The sequence below is a fragment of the Thalassophryne amazonica genome, chromosome 11, assembly GCF_902500255.1.
Source record: "Thalassophryne amazonica chromosome 11, fThaAma1.1, whole genome shotgun sequence".
NCBI classification, from domain to species: Eukaryota; Metazoa; Chordata; class Actinopteri; order Batrachoidiformes; family Batrachoididae; genus Thalassophryne; species Thalassophryne amazonica.
The window spans coordinates 16462901-16475480 of record NC_047113.1 but is presented as its reverse complement, the minus strand read 5'-3'; the positions used below and the strand labels follow the sequence as shown (position 1 = coordinate 16475480).

Here is a 12580-nt window from a genome sequence, read left to right as displayed (position 1 = left end):
TCACAAAATAAAGGATGGGAAAATTGAGAGATAATACAAAATTTGTGGAAAAATGTCAAAAAATGTCATTTACCTTGCCAAAAGGTCATGACCTTGATCTTCTACAACAATGCTAATGTCATAATTGGGTTTGTCATACCCAAAAACATAGGAATTCATGTCTCACTTGTTGTTATACCATTTTTAGATTTTCAACTACTTCACTATTTTGCATTGGTTCGTCTGCAAAATTTTTGTCAACCTTAGATTACGTTATGTGCCATAACTTCTAACAGCTACTCTTGTCAGATGGCCATCATATATCATTGAAAAGCTGAGATTCCAGACTTTCAGAAAAGGTATGGTAGCCTTTGGCACTTTTTCTTGCTCACGGTCTAAGCTGAAAAGGATCAGAGTCAGCTGTGTCCATAGTTGGCCAGATTGATCTATCAGGTGTGGTGGACCAAAATGGCTGGATACAATTGCACAACTCGATAACACAGCTCTGTAGAGTAAAACGGCTTAATAAAGTACAACCCCAAGTCCAATGAAGTTGGGACGTTGTGTAAAATGTAAATAAAAACTGAATACAATGATTTGCAAATTCTCTTCAACCTATATTCAAGTGAATACTCCACAAAGACAAGATATTTAATGTTCAAACAGATAAACTTTATTGTTTTTGTGCAAATATTTTCTCATTTTGAAATGGATGCCTGCAACACATTTCAAAGAAAGTTGGGACGGGGCAACAAAAGAGTGGGAAAGTTGATGAATGCTCAAAGAACACCTGTTTGGAAACAGGTGAGTGTCATGATTGGGTATAAAAGGAGCATCCCCAAAAGGCTCAGCCATTCACAAGCAAAGATGGGGCAAGGATCACCTCTTTGTGAACAACTGCATGAAAAAATAGTCCAACAGTTTAAGAACAATGTCTCTCAATGTTCAGTTGCAAGGAATTTAGGGATTCCATCATCTACAGTCCATAATATAATCAGAAGATTCAGAGAACCTGGAGAACTTTCTACACGTAAGTGGCAAGGCCGAAAACCAACATTGAATGCCCGTGACCTTCGATCCCTCAGGCAGTACTGCATTAAAAACCGACATCATTATGTAAAGGATCTTACCGCGTGGGCTCAGGAAAACTTCAGAAAACCACTGTCAGTTAATACAGTTCATCGCTACATCTACAAGTGCAAGTTAAAACTCTGCCATTCAAAGCAAAAGCCATACATCAACAACATCCAGAAACGCCACCGCCTTCTCTGGGCCCGAGCTCATTTGAAATGGACAGACACAAAGTGGAAAAATGTTCTGTGGTTTGATGAGTCCACATTTCAAATTGTTTTTGGAAATCATGGACAGCATGTCCTCCAGACAAAAGAGGATCTAGACCATCCAGATTGTTACCAGTGTAAAGTTCAAAAGGCAATATCTGTGATGGTCTGGGGGTGTGTTAGTGCCCATGGAATGGGCAACGTACACATCTGTGATGGCACCATCAATGCTGAAAGGTACATCCAGGTTTTGGAGCAACACATGCTGCCATCCAAGCAACATCTTTTTCAGGGACGTCCCTACTTATTTCAGCAAGACAATGCCAAGCCATATTCTGCACGTGTTACAACAGCGTGGCTTCATAGTAATAGAGTGCGGGTACTAGACTGGCCTGCCTGCAGTCCAGACCTGTCGCCCATTGAAAATGTGTGGCGCATTATGAAGCACAAAATACGACAACGGAGACCCCAGACTGTTGAACAACTGAAGTCGTACATCAAGCAAGAATGGGAAAGAATTGAACCTACAGAGCTTCAACAGTTAGTGTCCTCAGTTCACAATGCTCATTGAGTGTTGTTAGAAGGAAAGGTGATGTAACACAGTGGTAAACATACCACTGTCCCAACTTTTTTGAAATGTGTTGCAGGCATCTATTTCAAAATGAGCAAATATTTGCACAAAAACAATAAAGTTTATCAGTTTGAACATTAAATATCTTGTCTTTGTGGTGTATTCAACTGAATATAGGTTGAAGAGGATTTGCAAATCATTATATTGTCTTTTTATTTACATTTTACGCAATGTCCCAGCTTTATTGGAATTGGAGTTGGACTTAGCTGGGGTCGGTACACAGTAAGACAGAAAAGCAACATTACAAAATTCATCAGACAAGAATGTGATCAAACAAAGAGACAGGTGATCCAAAAACATGATGAGACTGGCAGGATGAGAAAACATGAGAACAGAGCTGGAGAGAAGTCACAAGGCGCATCAATCTGGCAATGATGACAAACTGGACTTCAAAGGTACAACATTGTTGGTAATGCAACACAAATTTCAGGACTTTTCGTTATTTTGGTATTTCTCATTGAAAATTGGAATTTCGTCTCCTGACTTATTTGCAAAATATCACTCTTAAAATGACACAAAATCATCTAAAGCCAAATAAAATTTAAAAAAGACACTTTTTAAGCGTGTTGTGCACGTAAAATTGCTCTGTTAGACTGCAAAAAGAAAAAAAAGTGAAATCAGTAAATGGGTCTGCATGAACTCTTGACGTCCTCTGAGATTTGTGGCTGCGCTCTCTGGGTGGTTTACAGCAGAACACTGCAAAAAATATTCATTCAAAAAGTAATTTGGTCAAGTGTTGATTCTTGCATGGATTATTTGTCAGATGTGAAGCGATATGATGACGATAGTGACAGTTGTTGCAAACCAGCTGTCATTATGTGTCATATGACGGATTGATTTGCGTTATTCAATGTCAGTTTGTTTGCAAAAAAATAAAATAAAAAAATACACAGGGAAATTACACGGACTTGAAAAGATCAATTTACATTAATACTAATTTTAAAAATATACTAAATTAAAAATTGACCATGCGCTGCTGTATTTGTCAAGATTTGTCAAGATTTTTTGCAGTGCGCGCCTCACTCTGAAGTCATTCTCCGTCTCATAGACCTGCAGCCAAGGACAAGAGAGTATCAGCACGGAGAGGGAAGGAGCAGACAGAACGGTGTCTCCTCTCGCCGTGCCGTTAACTGTGCCGCTGTTGAATCGATGTCAGAGCTCTAAAAAGACACACACACACAAAAGAAGACGGGAGCGCAGGAGAAGCGCAGCATCCAACTTCAAACACGGACAAACCTATGCGCGGATTTCGGCTCTTTTTGTTTTCGCCAATGCAAAAGGAAATATGCAGCGAAGCTTCACCATCCTCTACACCAGTTTACTGGGGATGTGCTTGGGTTCGAGCTCAAGTTTTCCAAGTAACATCAATATAGGTGAGTATGGCGCACACGCATGATGCCTTTATAAACCGCAAACATTCCAAGTTTGCATGTTGTTTTTTGAGAATATCTTTGATTGCATCTGTGCGCTCGGGTTCCAGTGTGTGTTCAGCATTAATTCCCAAATCGTTGCTGCTCAACAGGAGGATTGTTCCCAACTGAATCGCACGAATATGAGGTTTTTCGGTTCGCCCTCTCGCACCACCAGGACATCCCCAAACTGGTGCCGCAGGTGGATATGGTCAAGATGGGGAGCAGCTTCTCCATGACCTATGCCTGTAAGTGTTGGTGCGCTTTAAACACATTCCATTTGCCGCATAAACGTCTTGTTTGTTGCCATCTTCATGCATCATAAAGCGCCCTTTCAACTTAAAAATAGCATGCGTGTAGGCATTTTGCAGACGAACTGCAAAGACGCACGGTGAGCTTCTTAACTGTTGCGTGCGTGCGTCCGCGTAATGACTTATTATTTCTGTGCCTTCCTCTGCGTAATCGCTGCGTGATTTTGCGCTCCGATGAAGCCGCGGGGGCTTAATCCACAGCTCTGCAGCATCAGAAAGCCCACATTCATATAACATCAGGTTTTATGTCCATTTCCAAGCGGGCTCCCACTCACAGCAGTACGCCGATCATTCTCAAAGCTCGCAGATAAAGAGAACGCGGCGCACATCAGAGGCGACGTGAACAAAGAGGGAAAACGTCACCAAGCGCATTTGTAACTGGACACGGGTCACATTTTCGATTTCTTCTGGCAAGAATCCCGCAAGACACGCGTGACACATGGGAACAAATTAAGTTTTTCACTGTAGGATTGTCTAAATCCGGTTTTATGGCACATTTGTTCATAGGCGCACCTAGTGGGTTGGATTTGTGAAATATCAATATTAGCTATGGCAGAAAGAACCGTTTTTGAAACTTTGAACAAAATGAACCATTGAGTTCGAAAACGTATTCAGTGTTTCTAAATGTTTGAAGCACCAATTAGTGCTTCAAACATTTAGAAAAACATTTAGAATGAGTTTCAGAAAAGGAGTCACTGTTTCGAAAATCTCAGCTGTCAAACACTAAATAACACTGTTGGACACATTTAAAATATTAAATCATCCATTTAATCAAGAAAATTATTGTTTGTCTTGGAAAGGCTGAAAATATTTTTTTAAAGTTTCATTTTTAAATATTTCATTTTTAAGAATCTCACGAAACAGTGAATGAAAAGGTTGCTTCAGAAACAGATTAAGTGTTGAGGTAGTATTTTATAAATACACCCTGTGAAGCATTTGTTAAGCATTGTTCATACTTTATCATCACTATGTTATTTATAGACACAGTTATAAATGTTTTGTTCTCTGTAAATAAGGCAGTCTAAAAGGGGTTTTTTTTTGTACTTAATAAATGATGCATGCATCATTTATTAAGTACAAACAGAAACTTAATAAACAACAGGAACTTAATAAATGATGCATGGTTGGTTAGAAAGTGAAAGTTAATGATTAACTAATTATTTAGAGATAGATTTATGCATGTCTTTATAAACACTATTTAAAACACTATTGAAATGGAAAACTAACACTTTAATTCTCATCACTAAGTTATTTGTAGACAGTTACATGTTTTGTTCTCTGTAAATAAGGCATTCCAAAAGGGGTTTCTAAACTTTTTTTTTTTTTGTACAAGTAATTTTTCATTATTAACTACTTACTAAGGTATCTATAAGGTCAGTTAAGGGGCCCTGACACTTGCATTTTGATCCTCGCACTTGCACGCACATCCTAGTAACAGTCCTACCCGCTGTGTCCCCAGCTGGACGCTGTGCTTTGTTCCAATGGCTGCTGTGCGTTGTGCACTGGACACTGCATATATAAAGTAATTATTTTGTAGCAGATTAATCATTTTCTGTCTGAGTTACCGATTGAAAATGCATCTAATCGCTTCCGGAATCACAGAGGAGTGCTTCATCTGCTGCTTTTCTGGTGCGTGCGCACTGAATGAGGTGGGGAGAGCATTTGGAGCCATCTAAAAAGGTAATTGTTTGTCATGTTTACATTGGAATGGCTTGGTAAAACAGTGGCATGTTCTTTCCTCTTGTGTGCGGCTGTAAAATTATATGATAATTGTTCAGACGACCTGCGCTGTCATACAGCGCACTGACGCAACCACTCACACTGTTCACTTCTTCTTTACGCAACGTCACTACCACTTCACATTTGTTGCACGACATTTATGCGTGCAAGATTTTTTGAACATTTCAAAATTTTCTTTGCATAATTGCACACGCCGGTGCCCCTCTCACGTTCAGTCTACACTCGTTAACAATGACTTTACTTTCCTGCACAACACAGTGCGTGCATCAAAGTTGTGCAAGTGTCAGGGGTCCTTCAGGGTTGGTTAGAAAGTGCAAGTTAATGTTTAACAAATTATTTAGAGATAGATTTATGCATGTCTTTATAAATACTATTGAAAACACTATTTAAAACACTACTGAAATGGAAACTAACTAACACTTTAGAAAACAATTCTAACCTAAAATGCTGAAAACACCAAACTATGCAAATATTTGTTTTGTGACTCACTGGCACAAAACAGGAAAAGAAACACTTGATTTAGAAAAAGTTAGTGAACTCTGACACTTGAAGCCAAAGAACCCAGATGTTTAAAAATTGTGCTCAAACAAAAAGCACTAAATGCAACATTGGCACACACACATGCACACACACGAGGAAAAAAAAAATACATAAACTAATTTGGTGACATAAAAAACTCAAAAAAGCAAAGTGAAACACTTCAGAAATTAGGTGTTCTGAAAAGCTCAAAATGCTAAACAAACCAAATGTTTCAAGACGTGGTTTTAAACTAATTAGTCACACACTTCAAACTGATTTAAGTGTATAAAATGGTTTAAACACCAAATAAATCAAATGTTTCATTATTGATTGATAATAAATTATCAAAGCACTAGTAGAAACAACTGTAAAATGGATTAAAATCACTATCCAATCCACTGTTTGCCCATTGTCAAGAAGCACTCAAACCAGTAAATGCATCAGGTATTGATTTTGTGATCTGAAAATGATTAGGAAGAAAAAAAAAATCTATGATGGCAACATCGAGTGACCAGTAGGGTCCCTTCAAAATGAATTTCTGCTTACGCTCCTGGATTGTAAAGAGTCTCTAATTAAGTTTGCATGCATAGATTTGAATTGGAGAGACATTAGATTGGTAGGCATTTACATGATTCCTTTGAAAATTGAGATGCAAAAGCAAAATGGACACAATTCTGCTGTTGATAATAAAATCATACCACACTCTTATAATCTCAGTGCTTTCCAAAAGTGATATCACTCCAGTCTAATTTGCTTCTTCATTGCTAACCCTGCAGGTATCCAGTTTTATGTTCTGACGAGACGTTGGTGCCCTTGAGGCTTTTAGATTGAGTTTTTCCACATTCCATCCTCAATTTCTGTGAATTTGCCCGTGGCTCAGTCACAGAGCGAAGTCACACACATCCAGGAGATACCTTTTGACAAGCATCTCTTTGTCAGGTGTGACGCAGTGCCATGGTGACAGACGTGTGATTGGTGTTTTTCAGAGAGCGATTGTGGCGTTGCCACTTTAAAAGCTTGTGTGGGATTTATTCCATTTCCACAAACCTACACGCAGACGCTGATGTTAATTGTGGCTCATATAGAATATGCGAGGGTGTGGAATCAAAACACATGGAAGGTGATTTTTTTTCTGATTTAGGGATTTAATAATATATAGCCGCTGCAGGATTCTGTTCTTTTTGGCTGTTTGTCACAATAAGGACATATAATAAAAATAAAAAAAAACTTGTAATTTTATATAATTTAACATATTTCTTCTACTTCATAAAGTTCACTTGCACAGACGGCTCCATTGTGTGTGTGTGTGTGTGTGTGTGTGTGTGTGTGTTTTGTTTTCAGAAGTGTGTCTAAAAACACTAAGAACTTCACAAAGAGCCTCCAGTCGATTCCCACCTACTCTAACCAGTTGCCATCCATACTCGCCTTATTCAGGCCAGCGTGTCAGGCAGGGCTGTGTAATGAAATGTAATCACACCCAAGATGCCCTCATTAATGAGGGCATCTTGGGTGTGATTTTGGCATCTTGGGTCATCCACTCAGAGGGGAATGAAACACGAATGTGAGGGTCAGACTGCAGCCCCACGTTTCCAGGGATGTTGTAGTCAATCAAATACTTGGCTTTCGAGCAGCAGAGAGAGAAGACGGGTGGGTGCAGGGCAGCAATGCCCTGAGGAGTCAGTGTACACTTCAAGAGCGGTACTGTAACACTTAAAAAAAAAAAGACAAACCAGTGAGGATGTTAAGAACTGGACTCGCTACACAGCACAACATTTTAAAAAGAAAGAAAAAAGAGCTCACAGTTGGAGAAGAAAAGAGTCGCCAGCCAATATAGTTTATCAGCAATTTAAAAATAAAAACTCAACAAAAATATAAACGCAACACTTTTGGTTTTGCTCCCATTTTGTATGAGATGAACTCAAAGATCTAAAACTTTTTCCACATACACAATATCACCATTTCCCTCAAATATTGTTCACAAACCAGTCTAAATCTGTGATAGTGAGCACTTCTCCTTTGCTGAGATAATCCATCCCACCTCACAGGTGTGCCATATCAAGATGCTGATTAGACACCATGATTAGTGCACAGGTGTGCCTTAGACTGCCCACAATAAAAGGCCACTCTGAAAGGTGCAGTTTTGTTTTATTGGGGGGGGGGGGATACCAGTCAGTATCTGGTGTGACCACCATTTGCCTCATGCAGTGCAACACATCTCCTTCGCATCATCCGTGAAAAGAACACCTCTCCAACGTGCCAAACGCCAGCGAATGTGAGCATTTGCCCACTCAAGTCGGTTACGACGACGAACTGGAGTCAGGTCGAGACCCCGATGAGGACGACGAGCATGCAGATGAGCTTCCCTGAGACGGTTTCTGACAGTTTGTGCAAAAATTCTTTGGTTATGCAAACCGATTGTTCCAGCAGCTGTCCGAGTGGCTGGTCTCAGACGATCTTGGAGGTGAACATGCTGGATGTGGAGGTCCTGGGCTGGTGTGGTTACACGTGGTCTGCGATTTTGAGGCTGGTTGGATGTACTGCCAAATTCTCTGAAATGTCTTTGGAGACGGCTTATGGTAGAGACATGAACATTCAATACACGAGCAACAGCTCTGGTTGACATTCCTGCTGTCAGCATGCCAATTGCACGCTCCCTCAAATCTTGCGACATCTGTGGCATTGTGCTGTGTGATAAAACTGCACCTTTCAGAGTGGCCTTTTATTGTGGGCAGTCTAAGGCACACCTGTGCACTAATCATGGTGTCTAATCAGCATCTTGGTATGGCACACCTGTGAGGTGGGATGGATTATCTCAGCAAAGGAGAAGTGCTCACTATCACAGATTTAGACTGGTTTGTGAACAATATTTGAGGGAAATGGTGATATTGTGTATGTGGAAAAAGTTTTAGATCTTTGAGTTCATCTCATACAAAATGGGAGCAAAACCAAAAGTGTTGCGTTTATATTTTTGTTGAGTGAGCAAAGCACTGGCACAAGCTTGCTGTATGGTAGAGCGATGCCAAAAACGGAAATGCCAAATGTTGAGTCAACACTGAAACCGGAAATGCCAAATGTTGAACTCTTCCTGGAGCGACAATAGAGGAGATATTGTGCAAATTCAGTGGACAGTTGACGCTGAAACCGGAAATGCCAAATGTTGAACTCTTCCTGGAGCGACAATCGAGGAGATATCACACAAATTCAGTGGTCAGTCGACACTAAAAACAGAAATGCCAAATGTTGAACTCGTCCTGGAATGACAATAGAGGAGGTCTCGTGCAAATTCATTGGACAGTCAATACTAAAACTGGAAATACCAAATGTTGAACTCTTCCTTGAGTAACAATAGAGGAGATCTTGTGCATATTCAATGGAAAGTTGACACTGAAACCGGAATTGCCAAATGTTGAACTCTTCCTGGAGCAACAATCGAGGAGATACCGTACAAAATCAGTGGTGAGTCGACACTAAAACCAGAAATGCCAAATGTTGAACTCTTCCTGGAGCAACAATAGAGGAGATCTCGTGCAAATTCAGTGGACAGTCGACACTAAAACCGGAAATGCTAAATGTTGAACTCTTCCTGGAGTGACAATAGAGGAGATCTCGTGCAAATCCAGGGAACAGTCGAAACTAAAACCAGAAATGCCAAATGTTGAACTCTTCCTGGAGTGACAATAGAGGAAATCTCGCGCAGATTCAGTGGACAGTCGACACTGAAACCAGAAATGCCAAATGTTGAACTCTTCCTGGAGTGACAATAGAGGAGATCTCGTGCAAATCCAGGGAACAGTCGACACTAAAACCAGAAATGCCAAATGTTGAACTCTCCCTGGAGTGACAATAGAGGAAATCTCACGCAAATTCAGCAGACATTCGACACTGTAACCAGAAATGCCAAATGTTGAACTCTCCCTGGAGTGACAATAGAGGAAATCTCGCGCAAATTCAGCAGACAGTCGACACTGTAACGAGAAATGCTAAATGTTGAACTCTTTCTGGAGTGACAATAGAGGAGATCTCGTGCAAATTCAGTGGACAGTCAACACTAAAACCAGAAATGCCAAATGTTGAACTCTTCCTGGAGTGACAATAGAGGAGATCTCACACAAATTCAGTGTCATCACATTAAATGGTTGTGATGACACTGTATCCCATGGTATTCTTTTTTTTTTTTTTTTTGGCTAACTTATTTTCTATGTATTTTTTTTTTTGTATTGGGTGGTTACTGTGTTTTGTGTGCCAGTACACAAGCTGCTGAAACCAACTGCCCCTGGTGGGATGAATAAAGTCATCTAAGTCTAAGTCTAAGTGGACAGGCAACACTGAAACTGGAAATGCCACATGTTGAAATCTTCCTGGAATGATAATAGAGGAGATGTCATGCTAATAGAGGGGATCTCATACTACCCTAATACTAACCCAAGAGGCGGTGCACACCTTGACAGCCCTTGAGGTCAGTCAGTGACTATGTAGCTTGTAAGTTATATGCAACAATATTTGGATCTTTGAAAATAAGTAAATTTCTCTACGCTGAATAATCAAAATTGATACTGAAAAAAGTCTGAAGGACCTAAATGACATGGTGGGATGGTGAGGAGCTTCGCTCATTAATGTTGGCGACATGAAACTTTACAAATATTCAGAAGTAAATCTGAATATTTCGACATTTGCACCTTAAATTTGCCATAAAACATGACGATTTAGCTAATGCTACTACTAGCATTAGGCAACCGATTGTTGCATTCCACTTTATGCCAAAACAGGAACGCCCCCGAAGTCATAATTCCAATTTATCAATTTATACGAGCCCCACATATTCTGAGTTCACAATCCAATATGGCTGCTTCCAGCAGCAACAATTTTAGCACTTCTGCCTTTTTTGTGTCCAATTATGCCTGAGCATGTGTTGCTGGAATATTTTTAAGTGTGAAATACCGCATAAAGTGTTGCACTGCTTATGCTGGCTATCCCAGTACAAGTTAACAGCGATGTCCACAAACGGAACAGTAAACTAAAGCACTATGTAACTTCTGTTAGAGTTCGCCTTATTTTCTAACTTGGAGGATTGCATGCTAAAAGGAACACATTTATTGTACTTTGGGTTTGACATCATTCCTAGTTACAACTTCAGACTTCCGAGGCAAATGGAATGCAGTATTTGTTCATGTAATGTTAAGGTGGCATTAGAAAAAGCTTGCTCATATTTTAGTGAATGTTACTGTTAGTATTTGTTAATGCTGCGTTTACACATGGCCAGGATGCATTACGAATGTCATATTTGCATCATTCTTGGCACATTCCTGACATTCTTAATATGAATTAATGCATCTGAATAGGTTTCTTAATAGTGCGTGTTGGTGCATGATATTCGTGATTTTCTTGGAGCATGTTTTTGGCTGTCAAAAAATCTTCCACAGATGTCACACACCACCCTCATTTCGCCTCATGTCGTGGTGGTCACAACTGAGTGTGTTGATCCATCTTGATTAGTGGTGATCCTTAATAGAGCATGACAGCATTCTTCTCTGACATGTGCACAATTAAACCCTGTTGCACCACATTCAGTTTCATTGCTGCAGTATGCTGAAAAAGGACAGTGATGCGAAGTCAGCTAAAAGTCTTGTTCCAGTGCTCAGCAACACGATCCTGCAGGTGTTCCACCTGCTGCTGCTGTGCCTGATGTTTGGCAAAACAAGCGAGATGAGAGCCGTGTGGAGCCACACATCTGGCTCTCTCCGTCTCCTCCTCCTCTCTGTGCTACTCCATGGCAACTAAGCATGCAATCACAAAGTTCTTCTACTGTGGATTAATCTAGATTTTGAGAAGCAAACTGATGTGATCTGAATTGTTCAGCAGCTGATGGTAGGATGAATATGGGTGTGTGTGTGTGTGTGTGTGTGTGTGTGTGTGTGTGTGTGTGTGTGTGTGTGTGTGTGTGTGTGTGTGGCGACAATTCGCCTCATTCACAAAGTGACAGGTGGACATAATAAAAATTATTATTATTACCTCCGCCAAGGAAGTTACTGTTTTCTGTCGCGTACATTTGTTGGTTGGTTGGTTGGTTGCTTGGTTGGTTGGTTTGTTAGCAGGATTACTCAAAAAATCCTCAATGGATTTCAATGAAATTTTTACCAGGGGTGTATCTTGGCCTAACTTAGAAGTCATTAAATTTTGGTAATGATCCAGAACACGATCCAGATCCAGTAATTTTTTTTAAGGATTCTTTATCATTGCATTGGATAGGGCCAATTTCAACATTTTTGCATCTAACTTCATGAAGATGGGTCACAAAGGCTAAACAAAAATTAAGTTATGACACAACAATAATTTAGCATTTGTTTCTCCTCATTGAATAAACTTATTAGAAAATAAAATAAAAAAAATTCTAAATACATTTGCTGAAAATCTATGGGTTTAACCACTGAATCTGAAACATGGCGGTAGATGCGTGAAACAACGTGGAATAAGTCTCTTTGCCAAAGGGTATTCCATGTGATGTCAGTGACCCTATGGCCTTAGCGGAGGTTTGTGCTCTCTGAGTGCTTCTAGTTATTATTATTATTATTATTAGTAGTAGTAGTAGTAGTAGTAGTATTAGTATTAGTATTATTTATCTGCTTGAGGTTTCTTCCTCAATATCACTAGAGAGAGTTTTTCCTTACCACCCACTGTCGCCTGTGTGTTTGCTCAGTGGGGTTGGCAAGGTTA

The 12580-nt window shown here is 39.9% G+C and overlaps 1 protein-coding gene across 1 annotated transcript in view; it reads left to right on the top strand.

Moving 5' to 3' along the window:
- The first annotated feature begins 3064 nt into the window (after positions 1–3064).
- LOC117520539 (glutamate receptor 1-like) overlaps positions 3065–12580 on the top strand; it is a 73509-nt gene continuing 63993 nt past the window's right edge. Inside the window, exons 1-2 of the mRNA XM_034181861.1 lie at positions 3065–3263; positions 3413–3547. Of these exons, the coding sequence (XP_034037752.1) occupies positions 3176–3263; positions 3413–3547 (223 nt within the window). The 5' untranslated portion in view covers positions 3065–3175. The remainder of the gene's footprint in view (positions 3264–3412; positions 3548–12580) is intronic.